General features: G+C 36.3%; 3 protein-coding genes across 4 annotated transcripts; 1 reads left to right on the top strand and 2 right to left on the bottom strand.

Moving 5' to 3' along the window:
• Positions 1-230: 230 nt before the first annotated feature.
• Positions 231-15,172, bottom strand: LOC132105513 (TBC1 domain family member 30-like). 2 transcript variants are annotated; one of them, XM_059510680.1, is made up of 15 exons: positions 14,481-15,172; positions 13,212-13,376; positions 8,624-8,685; positions 8,448-8,513; positions 8,220-8,345; positions 7,522-7,707; positions 4,788-4,956; positions 4,527-4,695; positions 4,300-4,405; positions 4,027-4,133; positions 3,198-3,340; positions 2,462-2,668; positions 2,302-2,367; positions 832-1,410; positions 231-798 (listed from the first exon to the last, which is right to left on the bottom strand). In XM_059510680.1, the coding sequence occupies exons 1-15, from the start codon at positions 14,980-14,982 to the stop codon at positions 476-478; spliced, it is 2,976 nt and encodes a 991-aa protein (XP_059366663.1). In that variant the 5' UTR covers positions 14,983-15,172; the 3' UTR covers positions 231-475. The 2 variants fall into 2 exon arrangements, with proteins under 2 accessions (XP_059366663.1, XP_059366662.1); XM_059510679.1 differs by having other exon boundaries at positions 231-1,410; positions 14,481-15,169.
• A 675-nt stretch (positions 15,173-15,847) lies between these two features.
• gnsa (glucosamine (N-acetyl)-6-sulfatase a) lies at positions 15,848-21,511 on the top strand. Its single transcript, XM_059510681.1, has 14 exons — positions 15,848-16,205; positions 16,349-16,408; positions 16,643-16,849; positions 16,956-17,021; positions 18,468-18,566; positions 18,649-18,816; positions 18,895-18,977; positions 19,059-19,177; positions 19,268-19,371; positions 19,650-19,751; positions 19,948-20,058; positions 20,131-20,241; positions 20,365-20,525; positions 20,641-21,511. The coding sequence occupies exons 1-14, from the start codon at positions 16,026-16,028 to the stop codon at positions 20,714-20,716; spliced, it is 1,647 nt and encodes a 548-aa protein (XP_059366664.1). The 5' UTR covers positions 15,848-16,025; the 3' UTR covers positions 20,717-21,511.
• Positions 21,512-22,546: 1,035 nt separating this feature from the next.
• zgc:194209 (uncharacterized protein LOC570908 homolog) lies at positions 22,547-26,878 on the bottom strand. Its single transcript, XM_059510678.1, has 9 exons — positions 26,807-26,878; positions 25,481-25,570; positions 25,273-25,394; positions 25,096-25,194; positions 24,505-24,657; positions 24,212-24,324; positions 23,969-24,129; positions 23,687-23,885; positions 22,547-23,047 (listed from the first exon to the last, which is right to left on the bottom strand). Coding segments are annotated over exons 1-9 (1,146 nt in total). The 5' UTR covers positions 26,809-26,878; the 3' UTR covers positions 22,547-22,840.
• Positions 26,879-27,482: the final 604 nt, after the last annotated feature.

Below are 27,482 nucleotides of genomic sequence, written 5' to 3'. Positions count from 1 at the left end.
CGAACATGGAAAATTGGTTAACTTTATATGATTAAATAGTGTAAAAAATCCTTTTGGACTGTGCAATGCAGAACTGCAGCATTTCCCAGTCATTTAGCATGAGTGTTTTACATACATGTGATTTTCTGAGCTTTGAAGCATGCAAGTAAACATACATAGTGCATTGTAGTGAATACTGCTAACCTGAACATGCAACAAGAGATACTTTCAATGTCAGGTATGATTCCCAAATGTTTAGGTATATATATATATATATATATATATATATATATATATATAAAACACAAGAAACAGCCTTCATAAATTCATGTTATAAACTTCATGGAAGCATTAAATCATCCAATATTGTTCCTAAATGTAGATGTTCTGGAGTATCTGGAACCATACTAGAGATGTGCTTTCGTGGTTGGAGTTTTGAACCCAAATGTATTGATATGAAGAATTAAATATGTGGTCATATGTAGTCGACGATTCATCATCGCCGCCTTGTGGTGTTTCCAATATGGTTCATGCTTCTGCTCATCTGGGGAAAGTGCACGTTTGGAGTCCTGGCAGTTGGACCGTAGAGGCCCAGGTTTCTGGCAGTGATGGACTTGCGAGGGGTTTTGATGCAAGGGAACGGGGAGAAGATCTGCTTTGGTTTCGGAGGTTCTCCTGCTGACGTTGTAGGGCTTCTTTTGAGGGAGCCTCCACTTTCTGAGCTAGAGGAGTCTGAACCTGGACGGCAGGTGGATGGTAGCGGAGCTGAGGCCGTGGGTTTGGGCTCTGGCTGTGGTTCTGGTGGTGGAGTTGGTGTAGGTGCATCAGAAGTTGGTTCTGGAGATGATGTAGATGGATCAGAAGTTGGTTCTGGAGATGATGGAGATGGATCAGAAGTTGGTTCTGGAGATGATGTAGATAGATCAGAAGCTAGTTCTGGTTGTGGAGTTGGATCAGAAGCTGCTTCTGATGAAAGTTCTGGTTCCAGTTCCAAAGAAGACAAGTGCATGTTGATCTCCTGGAGATCTTCTCCTTCTCCAGAGTTGTGGTCTTGCTGAGAGATATCGGAGCTTACAGTCTCCACCTTTTCTTGCTCTTCATCCTCGCGTGTTCCCTCTTCAGAAGTTTCTTCTGTTTTGCTCATTTGTTCATCTTCTATCTCCAGAGAATCATCAAACCCGAGTTGCGCCCGTGCCCTGGCGATGTTCCTCCGGTGCGCTCGCACATGTGTTCGCCAGGGCGAGTGATGTCTGGCCCGAATCATCTGATCTTGGCTCGGTGTGGAGTGGGCTTGAGGACCTTCACCGTTATGGATGACCCCATTCTTTGGGGACCTCTGACCAGGTCTGGGCCTCCTGCCCAGTAGAAGATGGTTGACCACAGGGGAGGGACCGATTTGAGAGGGAAGGATACTGGTGGCTGGACACTTATCTGTGAAGAATCAATATCAATGAGAAAGAATCAATCAATCAATCAATCAATCAAATCAATCAATCAAAATAATATATATATATATATATATATATATATATATATATATATTTTAGGGGTGTCAATCGATAAAATTTTTGTATCTAACACCCTTTTTCTGTGATTAATTGCAATTAATTGCACACTTCGTGAAATTAAGCATAGACCATTTATCTTGTTTCAAATGTTTATTTTTTCATCATTTGTTATATCCAGCAAAGTAAACCAAAAGATTAAATTGTGATTCACAAAAATCTGTATAAATTCCAGCTAAAATCATGAGCCAAAATCATCACAAGTAAAAGAACTACATCAGCCTGTGTGCATTGAATTTATTTAATACACAAGTTTCACAAATTGAGTTGAATTACTGAAATAAACTTTTCCATGACATTCTAATTTATTGAGATGCACCTGCACAGTATATATATATATAATTTATTTATTTATTTTTGTCATTTTTGCCTTTATTAGTTTAGGATAGTATTTTCAGACAGAAAGCAAAGTGGGAGAGAGAGAAGGGGATGGGATCGGGAAAGGTCAGTGAGCAGGGGCTTGAACTCTGGACTCCTAAAGCACAACGGCATTATGGTGGTGTGCTGCCCATATTGGTGTGCTGCCCATGCCCCGTCTGTGCCAGTATTTTAAGAAATGTAAATGTAAAAGTAATTAACAAGCTCTAGCATATACCAATCCCCTGCAAAGCAAATATGCTTTTAATCAATTTAACTATCACAAAAATGCCAAACGAAATATGATTTATTCCAATACACAGTAGCAGACCCGAAACCAATCAAAACAGTTCACCAGTTATCTAGAATGAAACCACAGCTGACCCATCAAAATCAGTACCAGTGTGGTGCTTCTGCTGTTTACTGGCTTGATGAGGTTCAATAGTTTCAGCTTCCACTCGAGGTCCTGGGAAAAATGTCACAACACACTGACCAACACTACATTCTATCCCTTCTGTCACTTCCTGAACTCATCTACAACTGTAAAACCCACACTGTACCTGTGTGGATGTACAGGAGCCCAGCCTGCTGCTGTTGTTTCTGTTTGATGCGCGAGTACTGTTTCTTCAGAGCGCTGATGTCAGTGCTCATGCGCTCCAGCATCATGCTGTTGATGGCCGCCTGGTGCTCGGCCCGCCCCGCGCCCACCGCCCCGGGACTCAGCTCAGCCATGTTACTGCCGTGAGAGCTCTGCTCTACTCTCTGCTCTGCAGGGCAAATGAAAACACTAAGAAAACATTCCAAAAGAAAATCCAAGTATATCTGAGAAACGTTTTATTGGGTAACTTGAGTAATGGCTGCGTCGGCTCCTTTCCAAACCTTTCATTTGTTTAGTTGCACTGGAACTGAAGGCTATAATTAAGGACAGCTGGAAAGAGTCTACCCACCTCAGAGACAACAAGAACTAACAAATGCATTGAGAATTCAATCCATTTGAGGACAAATTCAGACAGGATTGGGAAGGATTTGCCAGGGTTAGGTACACTGAGCTCATATTTCCATTACTTCATGAGATCACCCTTATTTTGACACTGCCAGTACAGCTTTAGAGACACATGAAATGTTAAACACCATATGAAACATCTTGTGCATTTGATAAATTCCTGTGTTCAGCAGGATATAAATCATGAAGTAGGGGTTAAGTTTGTAACCTCACAGACTGCACTATTAAATAGTGTATAAAACTATAAAATTGCTTTCAGCTTTTGGCTTACGAAAGCTTTTTAAGACACAGACCTTTAAGATGCTTTTGGTATCTTTGGATCTCAGGGGCCAGAAGTCCTCCAAGAGGCCCCAGGCAACCCAGAGCAGTGACAATAGAGTCTTCATCATCCATGTCAGCATCATCATCATCACTCTCCCATCCATGGAGTGCAAGACTATACATGGAAAAAAACAATATATTGCATAAAATAAAACATTATAATATGAAAAAGTAGCAACAAAAAAAAATAGAACCCAGAAAATTCATTAAATAATTAAATAAATTATATTATGCAGATTAGATTATGTAACAATAATTGTTGTATTTATTAATAAAATAGTATTGATTTTAAAAACAGAAACAAAAATAAAGTTCTACGCTTTAACATGAAGTAATTAAGTATGACAATATGAAGAAATTAATACAATAGAAAAATAACATACTTTTTAGAATGTTTTTAAATATAATAAAATTAAATTAAAATACAGAGTAAAATAGATAGATAAAATGGAAAACAAATATTTAAAAAGTAAATCAAATAAAATAAAGATTAGCAAAATAATCCAAAATAATTCAATAATAACTGAAATATGATAATAAATATTTTAAAATGGAGAGAAATGCAAGAAAGATGAACATGCTTTATTATTGCACTGTTGCTTGCCTACATCTCTTCTTAAAAGTAAAAAATGATGTTTAAACTGAGTATAACGTTTGTGAAGAACATTTGCATTTGCTTGCCAATATACAATAATATGTTTCATCAAACAACATCGTGCAGTCATGTTCACGTGTTATGACTACTAAACTCTCACGGATGCCATCTGTGCTGTGGGTGTCGAGTGTCTTCAGCTCTCATACCTGCTGTTCGCTCTGACAGGGGTCGGGAACGGGGTGATGTTGTAGGTGTATTTCTCCCTGAGCTCAGCCAGCTGGGGGAACGGGAACGGGGCCACGGAGTAGACTGTCTGTCAGGACGAAAAACAAACGCTTTTAGCCCCAAAAGCAAACTTTCGGCATTTTCAACACTATTTTGCAACATTAAAGCTACTGTAGTTGATTAAGTTATATGATAATGTTTATATATAATTAATGACTTTAATTATTCAAGATCTTTTATATGCTTAGTTCAACCTGCATGAGTTCACTGGAGTCGATAAGGTTGTGCTCCAGCATTTCCTGCGTCAGGCAACCCATAGTACTATAAAATTCATCGGCAGTCTGGCACTCCTCAATTCGCCTGAGAGAGAGATGCAGAACACTTGACACAAGCTGAAAATTTAATTTATGATTACAATCTTTCTTTGGAATCTGGCCTATTCTGCCACTCTCTATCATGGACAGATGATTGATTAACCTACTCTCCAAGTTTGGCCCAGATGGCGAGAGCTACACGAAGCAGCATTTCAGAGCCCTCAAAGAAGACCGAGTCCCAGATCTTCAGCACGGTGTGATGGGGTAAACAAGTGGCAAACATGGTCAGAAACCACTGCATGGTGAAGACGTTGGTGAGCGGAGGCTCATAGCTCCCTGAAACACAGTGCTGACACATTGCAGTTGACCTGGAACAGACATTGTTCTTTTGCATCCATAAGCTATATATACACAGGGTTACTACACACCTCCTTCTTCCCGATTGGCTACTTTCTGAAGATGGTGGAGATGCTGAGAAAGTTCTGGAAGCTTCAGTCGCAGCAGATCTCTGAACACAGCCATGTCCACTGAGAGGGCACGCAGGTTATTGGCGAAGTAACTATCGGGGAGCACTTTATCGATCAAATAGATCATCACCTTTCAAAACAACAGTAATAAAAGATAATGAATTTTAGCATATTAACTTGCTTATATAATAATATGAATGCATGAAATAATTATTAAATATATGTTAAATAAACAAAAAAATATTTTAAAAAATTATGTGATTTGACCAACTAAGTAACTTAAAAAAAGGAATTAAATATTTTAAAATTCAATATTTAAAAAAATATATATAAATGGGAAGAAAAGTAAATAAAAAAGAAAAATCAAAAGGAGACAAAAAATAAAATCATGCATGTAATCAAATATTTGTAAAAAAATAATAAAATATAAAATTTAATATTTTTTTAAATAACATTTAAAAATTTTTCACTATTTATAAATAAAATAGAAAGAGAAACAAAGAATGAACATCAAATAAAATAGTAAATAAAAAAATTATAGAATTAAATAAAATTACACACACACACACACACACACACACACACACACACACACACACACACACACACACGATAAGTATGTTGGACAACTGTTGGATTAACCCTCTGCAGAGCTAACCCCTGCATGGTGCCCGGTGTTTCAGATGTCTGTAGACTCCCATCTGGGACCGACCCTCTGGAAGAAATCGACCAGTATTCCCATTCCAAAGAAACCCTGTCCTACAGAAAACAATGCTGACAGACCAGTGGCTTTAACTTCTGTTGTCATGAAATGCTTTGAAAAATACATAGTATCCATATTGAAATCTGAAGTCAACACTGAACTAGAGCCACTCCAATTCGCTTATAGGCAAGGGAGGAGTATAGATGATGCAATTAATAGCATCACTCACCTAACTCTCAAACACTTGGAGGACCCGAAGGCCTATGCACGCCTTCTGTTTATTGATTTTAGTTCGGCTTTTAATACTTTACGGCCTCATCTGCTCTTACAGAAAATGACTAAGATGAATGTTAATCCATCTATTATTAAATGGTTTTATTCTTTCCTAACAGATAGACTTCAAAATGTTAGGATTAACGATACATCTTCTGAATCAAAATGTATCAGTACGGGGGCACCTCAGGGTTGTGTTAGTTCACCAGTTCTGTTCACTCTTTATACTAATGACTGTACTAATAGTCTTCTGGGAAACCTGTTTTTTTAATTTTCTGATGACACTGCAATTCTTAGTTTGCTTCCCCAGAGTTCAGACCCATCACTGTATTTTTCAGAGGTTAAACAATTTGTTAGGTGGTGTGACGAGAACAATCTCACCATTAACATTAATAAAACTGAGGAGATGGTGTTTTACCCTCGGTCGGTGGGGGATCATACCCCCTTGTCTATTCATAGGAAGGAGATCAAACAGGTCACCTCATACAGGTATCTGGGTATCCACCTGGATAACCTTTTAAGCTGGAGTGACCATGTAGATTATGTTTGTCTCCGTTTACAGCAAAGACTGTATTTTTTACGCAGATTAAGAGTGTTTGGTGTCAGCCAGAACATTATGTTTATATTCTATCAAGCAGTAATGGAGAGTGTTATTAGGTATGGGATGACGGCGTGGTTCGGCAATCTCTCCACACAGTCTTAGTCAAAGTTGCAGCGCCTGGTACAGACTGCTATGAAGGTGATGGGGAGGACTGAAAAGCTCTCCCTTCAGTCCATCTACGAGCAATCTGTACTTAGGCAGGCGCGGAGAGTATTGCTGGACCCGTCCCACATCGTCAATATAGAATATGAGCTCTTGCCTTCTGGCAGAAGATATAGAATACCTAAAACTAAGCTGAATCGTTTTAAATTTTCCTTCGTACAAGTCTCCATCAAAAATTTAAATCAAAATTTTAATTAGATTTGTATGATTTGCAAAAGATAGGTCTAAGAAGTGTGCAATAACTTGGTGTGTTTATGTGTATTTTTTAATTCCTGTAATGGCAGCTGCTTCTATGCACAATGCATTTTTGAGTCCATGACAAATTTCCCCTAGGGGACAATAAAGTATATTCTATTCTATTCTATTAATAATTTCTAAATTTTTATTATAGATTAAGTTGGAATTCTGGTTGCAAATAAAATAAAAAAGTGGGCATCGAGCAAGCATTGCCACTGGTGCCTCCTCAAAAAAAAATGTGACCCTGGTCTTAAGTGTCCTTTTTTTTTAAAATTGAGAATTATACATTATCTAAAAACTGAATAAATAAGATTTCCATTGATGTATGGTTTATTAGGATCGGACAATATTTGGCAGAGAAACAACAATTTGAACATTTGGAATCTGAGGGTGCAAAAAGCTGTCACCTTTAAAGATGTCCAAATGAAGTTCTTAGCAGTACATATTACTAATCAAAACTGAAGTTTTGATATATTTATGGTAGGAAATTTACAAAATACTTTCATGAAAAATTATCTTTACTTAATATTCGAATGATTTTTGGCATAAAAGAAAAATCAATAATTTTGACCCATATAATGTATTTTTGGCTATAGCTACAAATATACCCCAGCAACATAAGACTTGTTTTGTGGTCCAGGGTCACAAATAAGTAAATAACAGCCTAAAATAAAGGTTAAAAAAAATTATTCACAGAGCTCATAGGTGTCTTAGCAAACCTTCAACGCATCTCCTTCATTTCCCTCTGTGACCTCCAGGATGAGGGCAGCCAGAACATTGAAGCCCTGACAGTATCCGACAGTCTTGTTCCAGCGGGCGTATGCCAGCAGCACCCGCTTCAGCACCACGCGGTCCTGCTCCGCCTCTTGGCCACAGTATGAACTGCAGCCGGTCCTGTGCAGGTCCTGAATGAGGTGGGAAACAAAGTGTTACTGTTCTTATGTAAATAAGCACACTGAACTTTGCTCATTTGTGCACACGTGTCCGATAGATCACCTTTCTCTCTCTCCAGAGCTACACAAACACACCTACAGTTACATTACCCACAAACTGACGCACTACAATGAGCAAATATCCCGCTACACCATATAACCTTTTATCTGACTGATTAAATAAAAAATCTCTAACGCTAAATGCCTACTCTAAATCCACGATTTATTTGCTTGCTTACAATGACCATACAACTAATACTGCCTATTTAGTGACTTCACTATATTATATATATATATATATATATATATATATATATATATATATATATATATATATATATATATATATATATATATATATATATATATATATATATATATATATATATATATATATATATATATATATAATAAAAGCAATATGTGACATTTATCACTTTTTGTGAGTTTCCATTTCACAATTTGGACTTAATATACACACATACCTTCACAATTTGGATTCCCAAAGTGTCATCATCTGGATTGCTACGATCATTGAAAGCAAATCTCATTGTTTTCTCCCAATCTATGGAGATACTGTGGAGATACTGGTCAGCTAGGGTCAGCCATACCTATACCAAAAAAAGCCCAAACATTATACAGTACATAAAATGTCATAGATATGAAAACATTGCCTTTCAGTGTCTAAAGAGAGAAATTTCCAACACATATACCCTCTTCCTCCACTCTTTGGGAATCCCTACTGGGAGTCTGGCCACTGCCTTCAGAGCGTCGTACCACTACAGAGCAAAACAAACACAAACAATCAACATGCTAACCAAACTGATTATTTGTTTCTATTTAGGGGGAGTTTGACACACATCTTCAACAGTGGGTAGCTAGTACATACTTGTTGAAACCCGTTCTTGCATAAAGAAGGTTCAATAGTGAACTTCAATCTGGTGTCCACCCCTAAAACAAAACAAAAAAAAAAGACAAAACAGTGGACATCAGTGAGACAATAATGACCATAAAGATGTCTCCTCTGGAGCTGCAGGTGTCTCATTAACAAATGAATGAAGGGATTTTGTGCAATCGCCACTCATTAAAAAATGAAAAATATCGAACTAAAATGCACAGACAAGTGGTTAAACAAGAAAAGAAGCATGTTTTGGTCAGAAAATTCCAGAAATTCATCACATCAAAGTTTTCTTCATATACTGTGTGTGTGTGTGTGTGTGTGTGTGTGTGTGTATATATATATATATATATAATTTTTTTTTTTCTTCTTGAAACCTCTTCTTACAAATTTACTAACATCCCTTTTGTAACTCATAAATAATGAGGTTTGTTTCCTTCCAGTGGCTCATTATCTATGGCAGGCAGGTTACCGAGCACATGTTTTTAAGTCTCTTCTGTCTAACAGGAATAAATAAACAAAAAAAAGTTGCTGGAAACGACAAGTGTATTAGTGCATTTTTATCGACCACGAGAAACCAAACGCGGGAGATCGAATGGTTGATAAATGTCGCTGTCCGTTCCAAAAGCGGTGCTGAATCTCACTTCCGCCTACGGTTTCTTCCGGATACACGACACCATCATGTATCAAGGCGAAATAAACCCTGTTTCTTATCAACGTCATATTGAGCGATGAAGGGTTATAACAACACGATGAATTCTTTACAGTTATGTAACTTTCACAGTAGCCATTGCTAAAGAAGCTAAATCCTGTATAAACAACTCTACCTCACCAACACGAAAGCGGCTACTTCTCCTACAGACCTTTTTTATGCTACATAAAAAGAAATTAACACCAACCAGAGTCCATCTCTGTCATAGTTCCATGCGATAAATAACAATCAGGAGCAGAATGGCACCATTTCTGCATTTCCCTCGTCAGCCGGCTCTGTTCCGGATTAACCTACTCGATTACAATCATCCCTCCAGCGCTCCTACTGCACTCATGTTCCACTACACGACACGACACAAGGGTCTGAGTGAAAAGCATTAGTCATGTGCATTGTAATACACCTTTTATATTAAAAGGGGCCATTTTTTACCCTAAAACTTTTAAAGCAATGACCAATTAATAGAGAAATAATATTTAAAAGTGAGCGTAATATTTATTTAATAAATTATTTCTTAAGGGACTAAAATAAACCTTAAACAAATTTCAGGACACCTCGAATTCAAAACCATTACATTTTTTATTGTATTTTTTTCAGTTTAAAAATTATATTAACAGATATACTACTTATACAGTTTACTGAAATATATAATTCACAGTTATATTAATATTGCAAAAAGAAAAATATATATTGAATACGACATAATATGGTGAGGCCCTTTAGGTCACCTAATTATCACAAAAACACCATTCTACATTCAGCAAAAGTGCAATCAATAGTTTTATCAATAATGAGAGGGCAAAGACTAATAACTAATAAAAATAATGTTTTTAAAGCATGCTGTATTCACCTGGCTCTAGGGTGCACAGCAGGCGCGGCGCTCTTCTGGAGATGCCGTTGCGTTTCTTCAGCACATTACTGATAATATTACCGACTCCTCCAGCTGCATTCTGCTGTTTCACACAAACCCTCGACCTCTTAGACGAAACAAACCGTCCCTGCTTCATCTGGAGAAAAACCTGAGGGCTCCGTTTGACCGCGCATTTACAACGATCTCATACCGAGAATCATTTTATCTAAAAATAAATCCTACTCGTTATGATCGACCCGATCAATAAATCAGAGGAAAACAACACATTAGCGCATCCTTTATCATCATACGTGAAGATGCATGTCTGTACTTAAAGCATATGAACTTTAAATAAAATAAAAGCATTAAAGGTGATCGAAAAGAACGCGGAGGATGGGTGAGGCGGAATATCGCACTGATGCGCGTCTCACAGTCACACCCACATATGAGCGTCACATTCCGGGTTGAGAGGGAGGAGAGACCGCTGGAGCTCTGGAGGATGGGCTTCAGACCAGAAACAGCTGAAGAAAATGACTATTGTCATGCTGCCTTAATCTTTAACAAGTGGGAAATATAACACCATATACTCTTAAAAACTTCCAAAAGGGAGGTTCGCAGAGATGACACAGAATAAATTAATAAATAAATGTATGCATTTAGCAGAAACTTTTATCCAAAGTGACTTACAGTACAGTGCATTCAGGCTATCAATTTTTATCATGTGTTCCCGGGGAATCGAACCCCAATGCTCTACCAATTGAGCTACAGGAACACAGAAGCAGAAGCAGCATTTTTTGGTTAAAATTTTTTTAAACAAAACAGTGAACAGTTCTTAAAAGAACCTCTTTTTTTTCCAGTGTGAGGCGCTTTTATAAAAAGAAAAGAAATTCACAGAAATTCTATGAATGCCAAAGCTTCTTCATGGAACCATCAATTCCAATAAAGAACCTTTACTTTAAGAATACAAGTAAACATCCTTGATTTAGGACCCAATTAGAGATATGAATAAGGATAAGATGGTTTATTTACCATAAAATTCAGGCATTTTACACAAGCAGTCTGAATAGTTTACAAAGGAACATTTGTACTGTTTGAACATGGAGGAAGTAATTAACTATTAGTGAAACAAATAAAATATAAGCAAATATAAATAAAAAATGTAGGTTATCTTATTTTAATTTGACTCAAATTATTACAAATTCAACTAACTATCCAAACAAAAGGGTAAATCAAGCAAATTAGATCATTAACATTTCTTAATGATTGCCCAAAAGTTTGAAAATTTACCTGAACTTACCCTATGAAGAGAGCAGACTTAATGCTACTTATGAGAAAGACACAAAACCGTTGCTGAAAAATTTCTGGCAAAAAAAAGCCCTGATATAGAAAATGTTTATTATATTATTTCCATTGGATAAGCATTCTAGTATAAATTCTGACATACATTCAGTAATAAACCATGCTACTCATGTTTACAAAAATAAACATGCCAACAAATAAAAAATTAAACCATAACCCTTCACAACCACTGATCTATATATTCTCTATTATAGATCAGTGTTCACAACTACAAAGTGACACCTCTTGCATTAAGAATCGACATCGACTGATGAATGGCAACCATGCAGAGCTATGGTTTGGATGTGATTTCATACTGTACCTGTTTGACAGTACTTGTCATGCTGCATGTAGATAAAATAGAGGAAAAAGACATTAAAAGATGCAAGGCCGCTGTATTTGTTGGACAACATGCTTGTGTCTGAACCAAATACATAAAACAAAAGCACTCATTGAATCCAAATGTGTAAAGGTTTTACTGCTGCACAATGATTACACCATTTCTAATTTGCGAGCAAAATGCAAATACAAATTTGAGACCAATAGTTCAACAACTTTACAGTGCAAATTTGCATGCAAGTGTCATAAACTCATCACATGAATGAGTCGCCTCTGAAACCGAATGGATTGAATTTCAGTGATATTGAACATAGTCCGTGTTCTGAATCTAATGCAAATAATTAAGTTGTAAAGTTGAAGAGGCGTCAATCCTGTGATAGTGGCGAGATATTTGAGAGCACTGTCTTCTGAAACATCAACAGAGAACTAGAACAAGGTGAAGAAAAAATGCATTTGATATATGGGACCCAGAGCTTTTTAGCAACCGCTACCTATGTAAACTATACTGCAAACCCCTTTAAAGGAAAATGTACTTCTCTTCAGGTCATCCAAGATGCATATGAGCTTGTTTTTTCATGACAGATCTGGAGAAATTTAGCATCACATCAGTTGCTCACCAGAGGATCCTCTGCAGTGCAAATAATCGAATGCAATGATCATGCACATCTTGTCAGTAAAGCCGGTTCTGTGATTAGAAGTAAACCTCCATCACCTGCTTTCAGATGGAGCAGCATGTACTACACAGAGCAGTGGTTCACTGACAAGCATAGCCCTAATGGGTGCCATCAGAATGAGAGTCCAAACAGCTGATAAAAATATCACAATAATCCAAGTAATCCCCATCACATCACTCCAGTCCATCAAATAATGTCTTGTAACATTAAACATCTTAATTATGGATTTGTTTCTTACAAACGTGCAGCTTTTGTCTTCACAAGATGTCAATTGATGTACTGGAGTTGTGTGGATTACTTGTGGATTATTATGATGTTTTTATCAGCTGTTTGGACTCTCATTCTGGTAGCACCCATTCACTGCAGAGGATCCATTGATGAGTGAATGATATAATACTGCATTTCTCCAAATCTGTTCTCATTAAGAACTACCCATCTACATCTTGGATGGCCTAAGTGCGAGTACATTTTTAGCAAATTTTCATTTTTAGGTGAACTATTCCTTTTAGGAATAACAGACATCAAGCGCCAGTGAAAGTAAAGACATGCTTTCGATCTAGAATACATTAGTCTTCAAATAGCAAAGAAAGCCTTGGGTAATATAACACTGACTACTTAAAGCAATAATGACTGGAAGAGGAGTGAAATGAGAGAATGATTTGTAATTACGTCTTTTCTGAGAGACGGCTTGCAGGCAGGCAGTGACTATATCACAGTTCTTCTGAAACTTCTGCCGAAGTCTGTCCTTCCTCTTGACCTGACGCACCAGTTTGGCTGACTGCACACCAATACGATAGTTCACTTCCTGAATGATCCACTTCAGCTCCTCCAGACCTGAGCACAAAACAAAGCTGGTTTAAATCTATAGGAAATGCATTCATTTTGGGGAAAATGAAAAATCACACAAATCTCAGATTAATGTGTGCATAACTTGTAATTTATGTAGACAGATTAAGATAATTTGGATTTAACACTGTGTATGTAACCTCTGTATGTCATTATGCATTATGGCCTACAAAGAACCTGAGCACCTGAGACAACAATTCAGTTACTTCAACAAACAAAGGTGGCATTAAAACTGGGTCAGCTCTGCAATGTGGCACATTACTTCATCTAAAACCATTTTAAACAATCTAACCATATTGAGAGAACATTTATTTTAATATTGCTTAAGAGTAATGTCACTCCAGAAGCAAATGAACAGCAAAAAATGAAATACAATAAGTATAAAAAATGAAAATGTAATAATAATAATAATAATAATAATAATTTCAAAATGTACAAACATTTTGAAAAATGATGGAAAAACTAAGAAAATAAAAGCCTATATCTAGACTTTATTTTATATTATGATTTGAACATAAATAAATATGGGTTCTCAAAAATTTTAATTCTGTAAATTATTCAAACAATCATTCAGTAGAACTTCATATAACACAAACACTTCCAATAAAAATTTAATAATTAAGATTTTAATATCTTTAAGATTTGAATGTTTTTAAAAGAAGACTTACCAGGGCTGTATTTATTTGATCACAAATATAGTAAAGAATAAAACTTTACAATTATGTATATAAAATGTAGGATCATGTGACACTGAAGAATGGAATAAAGATGCTGAAAATTCATTTGACCACAGGAATAAATTACATATTAAAACAGATTAATATTATATATATATATATATATATATATATATATATATATATATATATATATATATAAATAAAACCAGTTATTCTAAATTGTAATGTTTTGCAATGTAACATTTTTATCTGTAGCCTATTTTTAAACAAATAAAAGCATTAGAGACATCTTTCAAAAACATGAAAAAATGTAATTATTCCAAACTAAATTGTAATTATTCCAAACTCTTGGAATAAATTATAGTGTGTGCTTTACATAAATAAAAATACATTGACTGTGTGAGTGGCTCACCTTTTTGAGCCAGGTATTTCATCTGATGGCGCCTCGTGTGCTTCTCCTGAAGTTCTTGGAGAAAGTTGGAGCCAGTGTTACTCCTGCCCAGGAAGGCATCTGAGCTGGAGGCTTCGGTCGAGCTGTCGACCTCTCTGACATTATTACTGTACGTGTCATAAAGCTCCACTAACAGACAGTCCACTATAGATGATGAGCGGGACGCTCTCAGGTCCTCTTCATCCGAATACACACATCCTCCTGCTCTCTCCATACGGATCTCTCCAGCTGTTTCTCCATGAGGCACATTTGCGCACTTGCACAGTGAGACCGAAGCTGTTTTGGCGCACTCACAGTTTCCGTCCGAAACTGAACGTCCTTTTGAAGCCCATTTGTGAAACGCTGAGAAGCCGTCATAGTACGACGCACCTGAGTTAAGAAAAACTCCGCTCTCCTCATCCGAGCAGATGTCCCATATGTCTATCTCCTTAAGTTCCTCTTTGGCCACTTCCACACCAGACATGTTTTAGCCCTCTTTAAAGTTCAACATTACACATTCGTGCACACATGCTGCACTCAAGTACAAACCAGAGAGTGTTATAGATGAATCAATAAGGAACTCGAGTTCCGGGTGTGTTCCATTCCTTGAGCGGGGTTTGCAGCGCTTTTCCCAGGCTCCAGTTTCCGTCCTGAACGCTCTAAATCCTGATTGCACGCCCCTGCAGCAGGAATAGTTCAACCCACGTCCCGAACTGTTCAAACAAAGTTTTTAAACAACAGATGAATGAGAAATATTCATCAGTTGTTTGTAAATGAACGTGTTCAAATAAAAATATAAAAAGTATTTGGCAAAAACTACTTTTATTTAAAAAAATGAATAAAAATTATTTTAATTTAATAAAAAATAATTTAAATACACGCCAATATGACCATTATTTATTTTTTCAAGGTGAAATAAGTTACTAAAATATCGTTAAAATTATTTTAAAAATGTTGATATGGATAAATTGGGTTCATGGTTTTCAAAATTAAAGCAAGAAACTGCATTATAGTATTATAGTAATAGAGATTTAAGTAGTGGAGATGATCAAAAGAGATCACATATGCCATAAAACATACATTTTATGAATGACATCATGCGTTTGAACGTAAACATCAGCTGACCGGGGCTTCCGTCTCTCCACATGATGAAACAGGACAGTTTTATTAATCCTACTATGACGACGGGTAAGAGCATGGATATTAATGACGCAAAGTAATGGACTGGAATCTGAATGGCTGTCAGGCAAACGTTGGTAGGTGGGCGTTATAGTATGCCTGCGAATGAGCGAATCCTACTCTGCTGTAGGCCTGGCTTATGAATATAAATTAGGCTACGTGACCAGACGCCACAAGAGGTAACCAAGCAACGCCAGAATGTCTAAATAATATTCATGAAGCAAAAAAGTCGCCATAGTATGATTAGTAATTTCGCACACAAGACTAGGCAAGCTAGCTGCTCCAGCGTTTTCCTTTCCTTAACATAATTTTATGCTTTTATCTCAAGAAAAGGTCCTCGTTTAGGTCATGGCTTTATGTGTTTTTAATTCGGCACTAAAGATGGCTTCTTCTCCGTTTGTTATGTTACATTTTATTCTCATCTGCGTCACTTTGCATTGTAACAGTCTGACCGAGGCTAAAATGAATCCCAGAGCGAATATAGTTTTAATCCTAACTGATGATCTAGATGTGTCTATCGGTGGAATGGTGAGTATATTGTCTAAGAAAGTAGTTTTTTGTTGTCATTCTCCGTGGTTTTGATTTCTTCCATACATGTTACTTTTATGTATCCTGGCTAAGTAACTTAAACGAGCTGCATCACGAGAATCTTGCCATCTTTCGTTCTACAGATCCCTTTGGTGAAGACTAAAAAGCTGATAGGTGATGCTGGGATAACCTTTACAAACACAGTGAGTAGAAATTGTGCTGGATCTGTTTATTGTTGCATACAAGTGCTATGGGATCTTGCATGTCATCCAAGCTTAAAAAGCCCTTATATTGTTCTACATGAGAATATTTATAAATTTGTTAGACATAACAATTAAAATGTGCATTGAGGATCAACCAGCATGCATGTTTGCCATTGCATCTGTTAATTTGCACAGCATCTCTCAATTCTTCTTGTCATTTCTTCTCTCGTGCAGTTTGTCGCCAGTCCCCTTTGCTGTCCCAGCCGGGCGAGCATCCTGACGGGCAAATATCCTCATAACCATCATGTGGTCAACAACACGCTGGAGGGCAACTGCAGCAGCACTGCATGGCAGAAGACCCAAGAGCCCGAGACTTTCCCTGCCTTCCTTCAGAAACACGGCATCTATCAGACCTTCTTTGCTGGGAAGTATCTGAATGAGGTGAAGACACATACTGTGAGCTTTCACAATGATGAAACCTTTTCTTTGGGTGAATCAGTTTACGGTACATCACCTTGAATCATCCGTGTCTGTTTCTCTGCTATAGTACGGGAATAAAAAAGCAGGAGGTGTGGAGCATGTTCCTCCAGGCTGGGATCACTGGTTTGCCCTGGTAAGAAAAAGACAGGAGATGTATCATTTAATAATGTAATCATTTAACTGTAATTTTTTTTTGACTGTTCATCTATAGCAGTGATGTTATTGTGATGGAAAAACTGAATGAAAATTAGCAACTAACTGAAATAAGTTTTAAAATTACTAACTAACTGAAAACTGAAATTCAGAATAAAATAATTCAGAAATATTTTTATAATTAAAAATCTAATAAAAAAAACTAATAAAATGAAACAAAATTCAAATGAAAACCAAAAAATGAAATCCAATTATATATAAATATATATATATATATATATATATATATATATATATATATATATATATATATATATATATATATCACAGACGTATTTTTCGGACTATAAGTCGCACCTGAGTATAAGTCGCACCAATCCAAAAATATGTCATGATGAGAAAAAACATATAAATCGCACTGGACTATAAGTCGCATTTATTTAGAACCAAGAGAAAACATTACCGTCTACAGCCACGAGAGTGCGCTGCATAGAGCGCCCTCTCGCGGCTGTAGACGGTAATGTTTTCTATTGGTTCATTTCTCTTGGTTCATGTCAAATTAATTTTAATAAATAAGTCGCACCTGACTATAAGTCGCAGGACCAGCCAAACTATGAAAAAAAGTACGATTTATAGTCCGGAAAATACGGTGCGTATATATATATATATATATATATATATATATATATACAGTATATATATATATATATATATATATATATATATATATATATATATACAGTATATATAGATATATAGATAGATATAGATATAGATAATTCTATAACCCGAAGGCTTACCTTTGGGAATCATGAGTAGAATATAAAAAATAAAAGAGAAATTAAAAAACATTAAAATGAAGAAATGTAAAAAACTAATTTAGAAAATTTTTGTTAAATGAAGAAATGAAAAAAGAGAAAGATGACAAGGTGGAATACATTGACAAGGCCTTCAACCTTTCCCATCAGTGCTGTAAAATCTAATTTTAGCTGAAAGGTTAGGAAAACAGTTTGTAGCCTAAAATATAGCATGTTTGGAAAGCTGGTACAAGAACTCCTGCAAGAAATAAATCCAGAAGAGAAAAAGTATGTTTTCTGAAGCCAGTCTTATTATTTTCATAATAGCAGCTCCCATGATTAATAGCTCACTGAGAGCAGATTGAAGGTTTTGTTTGTTTTATTTTTTCAAAGACCACAAAAATGTTTGGATGTATTTATTTATTAAAAAGTATTTCTTTATTTTAATCATTTTTATTTAATTTAGCTGTTTTATTTCTTTATTTAAATGTTCTAAGTTATATTTTTATTTCTGTATTGTAATTTTTTTTTTTTTTTTACATTTTTCAGGTTTCCGAAAACGGGTTTTGATTCTAAACCAGATTTGTTTAAAGTGAAATATTTGCTATGATTTTAACATATTCCTACAGGAGAGAAACTCCAAATACTACAACTACACGCTGTCAGTGAACGGCAGGGAGCAGCGGCATGGACAAAACTACAGCGAAGATTACCTTACAGATGTTCTGGTACGAGCAGATCTCACCTGTGCTCATGAGACTACATCAGACCTCATGCATTTGATGTTCAGTGGCTTCTGATTCCTTCCAGGCCAATATTTCCATCGACTTCCTGGAAAACAAGTCAAACCGCAGGCCTTTCTTCATGATGGTGTCCACACCGGCCCCTCACTCGCCCTGGACAGCCGCTCCTCAGTACGAAAGCAGTTTTCCCAACATTAAAGCACCAAGAGACCCTAACTTTAACATACACGGCAAGGTACTGGCCTGACGTGTCTGAAATATTCTGATTGGATCGTCTTTTGAATATGTGACGGCATTTCAACCTGTTTTTCAGGACAAGCACTGGCTCATCAGACAAGCAAAAACGCCCATGACAAACTCTTCAGTGGAGTTCTTGGATGACGCATACAGAAAACGGTATTCAGATGCTTTTAAATCATGCACTTGATATTAATACTGCACATGAAGTAATGTGACACCGATGATCTGTTCCACCAGGTGGCGCACTTTACTATCTGTAGACGACCTGGTGGAGAAGGTGGTGAGAAAGTTGGAGGTCAGAGGAGAGCTTAGTAACACCTACATCATCTTCACCTCTGACAATGGATACCACACAGGTACACAATGAGTTATATAGACAAGAATTTTTATTTTATTTTTTTAAATTTCCCTAGCTTTTATTTTGTCATGTCTGTTTCGTCTCTCAGGCCAGTTTTCTCTTCCAATGGATAAGAGGCAACTCTATGAATTTGATATCAAAGTTCCTCTTTTGGTGCGAGGGCCTAATATCAAACCCAACCAGACAAGCCCGGTAATATAAACAAGCATAAAAAAAACAAATTACATATATTTTCTTATTTTTTGTTTCTTAATAGTATTTCATTTCTTCATTTCATTTCATTTTCAGTCCAAGTCCAAGTTTCAAACAAGTTTTGATTCTAAACCAGATTTGTTTGTTTTTTCCTTGTGTATGCACGCTATGATAATAGCATGTATATGTAATATTCACATTAACAGAAAAGGTTTTTATATAATATTTATTAGCTTTTTTTTTTATTTTATGTGTAAATAATTGATCTGTTTTAACAGTTACTTATAGCAAATGTGGATTTGGGTCCAACAATCCTGGATATCGCAGGATACAGCTTTAATGAAACTCGGATGGACGGGATGTCATTTCTTCCTATCATGGTGAATCCTGTTTGAATTTATTAACTTTGAAATTAATTAAATAAAAATGCATTAAAGTATTGGCATTCTTGGTCATTTTGGGCATAATGCTTGTTTTTTGTAGTGTTTCTTGCTACAGGTTCAGTATAATTAACTTAAGTGATAAATTAATAAGGGGTTGCATTTGCGTTTGATTTGAGTTGTCTTTGTGTCTCAGACCAGTAAAGGGAACAGCAGCACGTGGAGATCTGATGTACTGGTGGAATATGAGGGAGAAGGAAGCAACATCTCGGACCCAGCCTGCCCTCTGCTGGGCCCCGGGGTCTCGGTGAGGCTCTGTGTGCCACAAATTAATAGTCATTACAGTAATCACAAAAAATCACAGCTGTCGTCTCTGCAGGAGTGCTTCCCCGACTGTGTGTGCGAAGACTCGTACAATAACACGTATGCCTGCGTTCGCACAGTAGCACAGGCCGCCAACTTACAGTACTGTGAATTTGATGATAACGAGGTAAAAATAAAAGCTAGTGCTTCCAACAGCGAACTGACAATAATACTGCAAAGTATAATGAAAAATATGAATGTTTAATATGTATTAATAACTGTAATAATAGCACACCGTCTTTGCTTGCAGGTGTTTGTGGAGGTCTATAACCTGACAGCAGACCCGTTTCAGCTGAGTAACATCGCCAAGAGCATCGATCAGGAAGTCCTGGAGAAGATGAACCACCGTCTCATGATGCTGCAGTCCTGCTCGGGACAGTCCTGCAGAACGCCAGGCGTCTACGACTCACAGTCAGTGCTTCCTTAACACTTCAATCAGCATTCACTAGAAATAGCTGTATTATTATTATTATTATTAAGATGTTAGGAAATCTAACTTCCAGCTCGCTTGTCACTGTTTCACCAGGTTCAGGTTTGATCCTCGGTTGATGTTCAGCAGCCTCGTGCCTCACAGAAACAAACGACGACAGACGCTGAAGTAGAGCGTGGAGAGCTTTACAGGAACAAGACAAATGGAGGGAAAGAATAAAGGGCACTGAAAAACAAGCCCTCTTGCTCCCTTTATATCCGGCCCGGTCTCTCCTCTGATGAGGTCATCAGGGTGCGCCCAGGGTACCAAACACACCACAGACACGACCTTCATCCCCTCCAGCTCTCATTCACATCAGATTCTTCTTTATTCTCAATTAACGTTCAGTTTTGCTGCTTTAACAATAACACCGGATATTGTCTTTATTTTAATGTTTTTGAAAATGTTGTTTGTTTTACTTTTGCTTTAAACAGTGTTGAACTTTCCAATTTTGTAATGCATTTGAAAAATGTTGGGATTATTTGTTTGTTTGCCAGATATGTCTGAAACATTCCACTCCACATCTTCAGTTATAAAAGAATTCACAACTCTACTAAGCCTGCCTTTTATGCTTAGAATGGAAGCTTGTTTTTGGCTAACGGATCAAAGTTAAAAAAGGTCATTGCAACTTTTTATCGTACAATTTGGATTTTTTTTTCTTGCAATTCTGAGTCTATATCACAATTTGGACTTTTTCCACAATTGCAAGATATAAATCCACATTTCTGAGAAAACCTAATGTAAATGAATAAATTCTGAGAATTCTCAGAATTCCGTTTTTTGTTTTTTTGTTGTTGTTGTTGTTGTTTTGTCACAAATCTCACAATTCAAACTTCTTAGAATTGCAACTTTATATACAATAAAAGCGAGTTAATTGTGAGTGTATATCTTCTAAATTTTCAAATTCTAAAGTCCGAATTTTGAGATTTTTTTTTCTTTTTTTTAATCCCATAGCAGAAATAGGCTTGTATATTGTGTATGGCAGCGCACAATCTGTGTTTGGACAGACATTTCACTTGAGTTCTATAACTAAAAGATTCACTAACTAGGTGCAAATATTGTGTTTAGCATTTCACTATTGTCTTTTAAACGTTTTCTTCTCTGAGTTTTGTGTTTGATGGATGTCAGTCATGAATGAGCCAAAGCTGTGGATCACAGCAGGTCTTTGATGAATCGGTGTATTTTTGGTTCTTTGAGGGAAATCCTGCGGTGGGCAACACAAACTTGAGGCGATGAGGGACTGTTTTACTTTCAGACTACTACCTAACCTTCATCAATCTTCTGCTGTGACTGCCAATCTCTCAAATCACCTAAAGTGACCGGAGAGGAGGCATAAGCAGATCTTTCTCACAATACTTCAATACATCCGTTCAGTGAAGCACTTTCCAGTCTGTGGTCAACAGGCCTGACATGTTTAATGATGTTTTGCACATAATTCTGTCATGATATTTGTTAGTAGCATTGCAATGGTTGCTGTGGACTTTTGTCTTGTGTGTTTGATTGATAAAAGCATTTTGAAATCATTTTTATTGTGGTGTTTTTATTTAATTTATTTTTTTGCATAATTTTATAACGTTTATTCAGCTAAATGTAATTTTAAAAGTCGTTTTTATACAAAATATATAGAGAATAAACAGGACCATAGACACGGGGTACAACTTGTGATTATTGTATGTATATATTATATATTCTTTATATTATAAATTCTTATTACAGTACGTATTTTTTATTATGTGATATATTTGTTTTTTTATTATTTATATTAACATTTTATATATATTTTATGTATTATAGTTTCTAAATATTACATATATTATCATGTCAATATATATTTTTGAATATTTTCATATATAATCTAAATGCATTGAGTCAATCTGTATATCCTACATTTTTAATAATTGGGTTTTTGTGTCAAAGTTCATTGCCATCAAAGTGCAACATTGTTTCTGTCTTCTGCATTACATTAGCATAAGTAAATGTTTTTTATTGGGAACAGCTGTTCAAAATGATCATCTCATACATTTCTTTTGCACGTTGACCAGTGCATTTTGCAGTTCAGAAAAACTTTATAAAACAAAACAGATTGTGGCACTAATACAGTTAAAACATCTGTGTTAGACCAATTATAACCAGACACAGAATTCACAGTTAGAACCACATGTAGCTTTTACACAAGACTGCAGTGCACTGTTAAAATGAAATCATTTTACATTCTCAGTGAAAGGTTATCAAAAGTCCCAGTTTTCCCATGTGTGATTCAGCTCCACTCCTCCAGCACAGGCAGGAACGGCAGGTCAGTGTTGCCCAGATAGTAGTGCGTCCCCTGCTGGAAGACATCGCTGACGGCCCACGTGAGGCTTCCTGTGGGGTCATGGAGGCTGTCGATCACCTCTCCGTCAGGCCCCAGTTCCAGAATCAAGCCGTACTTGGGCAACAGAGCATCATACCAGCCGAGAGGAACGAGCTGCAACAGAGTTCATGATCGAGATTCTAAAAAAATACTGTTTTATGTTTTATCTTTGCCAGTTAACAAGGCAATATTTATTTTATTTACTATTGGTTTACTTCATGTACTAAAATAACTAAAACTAAAATACAAACTATTGTATATATTATAATAAATGCATATAAATGACAAACTAAGCAATAAAGAAATACAAAAACACACAAGAAAATTATTTAGCAATGTATAATGCATAACTATTATGCTTAACTAAAAATAAAATCATAAAATTACCTGATATAAAATATATACTAATTCAAATAAAATAATTTGCTTTATTTTGTAATATATTTTATTTCAGCTAGTTGCCATGCCATGCTAACATTTCTCATTGCCATTTAGTTCAACTTTAAGTCCTAAAATAACTCAAAAACTGAAATAAATATTAGAAACTAAATAGACATTAAAAAAAAAAAAATCTAAACAAAATTACTAAAATGAAATTAAGAACCTCACCTGGGTTATTATATTCAATAAAAACTAAAATGATAAAAAAAGTTAGCCTAAATAAAATAAATATCAAAATATGAATAAATACTACAATAGTATCTCAGTGATACTAAAATAACTCTGAACCCCACATATTTAAGATTTACCCACCTTCACTATGAAGCGTTTAACAGCAGGATACGGACCAATCAGATCCAAGAACGGTGGGAAAAGCCGTCCTCTGAATCTAACAGTGGTTATGCCCACTAAAAACGTGCCGCGGTCACTGAGGCGGATGTTATCAGGGTAACCGATCATGTTGTTCAGGACGACCTCCTTGGTGCCCGCTTTAGGTCCTTTCAACCAGAACCTGAGAAGCAGGGAGAAAGTCTAAACACGATACTCAACCATCCTGATATATGAACAAATTCAAAGCTGCACTTGAGCTCTTACTTAATAATATGTGCGATACTGGTCTCAGCCAGAAGCAGGAAGTCCTCATCAGGTGAGAAGGCAAAGCCATTAGGCATGTAGAGAGAATCCAACAACGTCCGAACACGGCCGGTCACGGGGTCATACGAGAGAAGGCGACCCAGACGGTTTGTCTCCAACACCTGCAGAGAGAAGCGGACTTTAGTGCACATGAATTAAATTCAACTGAAAGAAGTACGATATGTTCGGTTGTCCCTCGCTCACCTCGTAACGGACGTGACGTCTTCCCCATTTACTGCTGGAGTCCGTGAAAAACACTGTTCCGTTTTTAGAAATCTCCAGACCGTTCAGAAAGCCAAAGGGAATCCCATCAGCTCCTTGTAGGAGGAATGTGGCAGGGTTATTTAAATATAATGCTTTTTTTTTATTTTAGTGAGGCAGATTCGTATAAAAATATAAAAAAGCAGCTATATAGTAAATTCACATAAAAATGGCAAGATGATTAGGTAACTGATCAAAGCAACCAAATTGTTGTGCAAAGCACTTTTTTGACCGACCCTCTGTGCTGGAATGTAGCAACGTCTTCTCTCCAGTCCAAGGGTCAACCTTGAACAGCCCCTGATAAGAGTCGGCCACGATAAGCTGTCCATCTCGGTCCAGTCTCAGACTATGTGGACGACCACATACTGGCTCATAGTCTGTACTCGTGCCTATACAACCAACAACAACAGGACAACACGCTTGATAACAGAAAATCAGAGTATCTGCTAACTGACAGACACATGCATTCTGCTTGTGACTCGCCAAAGAACACCTTTACCTACATAATGATTATTTCAAATACAGTAAAATAAGAGAGAGGCATTAAACCTCAACATAAGGAATAAGAGCCTCCTAAGAAACATAAGTTATGCTCTAATGAAGACATCTGCATTCAAGACTCTTGTGAACAGCCAAGGCTTTGATAAAACAACACTTGAGTCTTTGTGTATCACTTCAGCATGTCTAATGTGTGACGGCAGCTGGGTGAGGGGGGGGGGGTCCAGCAAACATCTCCGCGATACATATTCATCAAGCCACATGCAGTGCCTTACACTATGAAGCTGCTAGGATTCAGCCTGAATTGCACAAGCTGTTTGCGGATTTACCACATTCAGGGATGTTTCGGCCCGTCTGAGTGATGAAAGTGAGGGATTCATTGCTGATTCTCCACAGCCTCCCGTCGACGGTGCCAGTGTAGATATTTCCTTCAGAGACACAGTGAAGAGATGAGACCTGACTGCATTTCTCAAATCAAACAGATAAAAGCACAAGAGCAGGCTCACCTTTCTGGTCAGCTGTGAAAGACTCCGGGCCTTTGAGTTGACCGGAAAACAGCTGTCGACCTCTCTGTAATCGTGTGTTTACTGCCAGAGGGCCGTCCAGAGCAGGCGGGGGGTGCTCGAATCTGGAAAACATACATCAGCATGACATTAAACGTCACTGAGATCTCTTTGAAGATCAGTTCACTACAAGATTTGCAACGAGACTCACGTGTACGGCTCGGGATCGATAGGGGAGGGAATGAGATACACACCAACTGCAACTGCCAGCAATAAAACCTTTACAGAACTCGTCCCTAACCTGTGGAAATGGGTAAAATGCTTTCAGACACTGTACAAAATATGGTATACTAAAAACAAAGAATAAATCAAATCATTATAGTAGCAAAGACATCCCACATCTTTTTAAAAATGAAAAACCTTAAAAAAAAAAATTATTACAGAATTACATTACAGAAAATTACAAAATATCATCAACAAAACTATTAATCAAAATAAATTTTACTTTTTTTTTATTAATTAAATTTTATATTCATATAATAGCAATATTTATTTATATAATTATTATATTTAACTTAACATTGAGTTCATAAAAAAAAATGCTGACATTTAGGAATCACAAAAATGGGCTTTCGGGATTTTCTGTAACACCAATTGTATGGCAGTGTGGTCAATATTATATTAATATACAGTATTATATTATATTATAATGGTAAAAATTAAAACAATATAAGAACAATACAGAAATCACAAATTAATAACAAAACAGTATTATAATAATATTAATAAAAATTACATTTTTTATTATTTCAATATTATATTAATTATACATAATATTTTTTTAATAATACTCAGTTAAATATAGTGATAATGGAAAACTGACTAAAATAACTCAAATATAATTTAAATCTATTCAACTACATATAACGATCACTAAAAATTACAAAATAACAAACAGTGTTACCAATAATATTAATCAAATTAAGTGTAATATTTATGTTTATTCGATAATATTTTGATATAATACCATAATGTTTATTTATATAAACATATATTCAACTAAATATTATAATAAGACATTTAGACTGTTATAACAACACAAAATATGTCATAACCTGTTTTTATACAGTCTGTGGTCATAACATGTTCTGTATAAACGTTCATTATGATTATATATTAGATTTTGAGGCAGTCCAGACTCGCACGCGTTATCTTTCATTTCTGAGCCGGAACATCTCATTATCAAAACTACATCACAGGTTGTGAAATAATGTTTAATTAACACAAATGACGCGAAAGCACAATAGAAACGCGCTTCTTCTTTTTTTTTTTTTTTTACTAAATAACGCAAATAATCCGCGACAGCTGACGGTTTTCACTTCTGAAGGGAATGTGAAGTAAACTACACTGAGGGTCTACAAGTGAACAACAGCAATGAAAACGCCAAGTTTGTTTATCCAAAGTGAACGTTTGTAGTGGCACTACGTCCAAGTCTTTTAAATGCGATATTCTGTCTCTATAAATTGTGTTAACTTACATGCTTGCGTCGTGAGGTCTTTCTGAATGTTGTATAAAGTTCCGCTTGTGTTAACGGACTCCACGAGAGAAGTGTGCGACGAGTCACTGACGAGGACATCTGACACGGGTTCATGCAGAGGACACACCATTCACATGCAAATTCTGGTCTCACTTAAAACCTTACAGTTTAGTGTGATGTTTAAAGCCAGTAGATGAGCTGAAAGGTTGTGCAACCGCCATTGTGTGACCTTTTGAGATAAACTGCAAGTGGGTTGCCCCTGTAACGTGCAATTTAGATCAAAACAATTATTCGTTTAATGACAAATGATTTGCAGATAATTAAATACCAGAATTTTGTGCTCGTCAAATCAAAAATTATACATTTTCCATGGGTGGATTTTTACAGATGACAGATGCTGTGAATTGAGAAACGTTTCATCTTTATTTAAAGAAATCTTTAACAAGAAAGGCCACGATCGGTAAAAACCCTCAAAAAAACCTCCGTCATTGTCAAAAATGCATGACATCTGGATTCTAACCATGCATATTTAATCCATAATTCTTAAAAACAATGTTTATCCATGAATGCCACTTCTGGTGTCTTCTATATAACTTGACAAAATATGCATGTCACTTACAACTTTGGAACCAAATGAGATTTTTTGGCAAATGCAGAGTGTGTCTCGTGAGCAATC

Source organism: Carassius carassius, chromosome 26 (assembly GCF_963082965.1).
Source record: "Carassius carassius chromosome 26, fCarCar2.1, whole genome shotgun sequence".
Taxonomy (NCBI): domain Eukaryota; kingdom Metazoa; phylum Chordata; class Actinopteri; order Cypriniformes; family Cyprinidae; genus Carassius; species Carassius carassius.
This window is presented reverse-complemented; position numbering and strand designations above follow the sequence as displayed.

Excerpts from the sequence above, each read along its gene's own strand:
- LOC132105513 (XM_059510679.1), bottom strand. The coding sequence starts at position 14,982 with ATGTCTGGTGTGGAAGTGGCCAAAGAGGAACTTAAGGAGATAGACATA. Across the intron at positions 4,696-4,787 it reads AGCCAATCGGGAAGAAGGAG|GGAGCTATGAGCCTCCGCTC; the intron begins GTGTGTAGTAAC and ends ACTGTGTTTCAG. Across the intron at positions 2,368-2,461 it reads GCTCCTGTACATCCACACAG|GACCTCGAGTGGAAGCTGAA; the intron begins GTACAGTGTGGG and ends CATTTTTCCCAG.
- gnsa (XM_059510681.1), top strand. The coding sequence starts at position 16,026 with ATGGCTTTATGTGTTTTTAATTCGGCACTAAAGATGGCTTCTTCTCCG. Across the intron at positions 19,178-19,267 it reads TGACAATGGATACCACACAG|GCCAGTTTTCTCTTCCAATG; the intron begins GTACACAATGAG and ends TTCGTCTCTCAG. Across the intron at positions 20,526-20,640 it reads CCAGGCGTCTACGACTCACA|GTTCAGGTTTGATCCTCGGT; the intron begins GTCAGTGCTTCC and ends CTGTTTCACCAG.
- zgc:194209 (XM_059510678.1), bottom strand. Across the intron at positions 25,195-25,272 it reads TTTCACAGCTGACCAGAAAG|GAAATATCTACACTGGCACC; the intron begins GTGAGCCTGCTC and ends GTGTCTCTGAAG. Across the intron at positions 23,048-23,686 it reads TTAAACGCTTCATAGTGAAG|CTCGTTCCTCTCGGCTGGTA; the intron begins GTGGGTAAATCT and ends ACTCTGTTGCAG.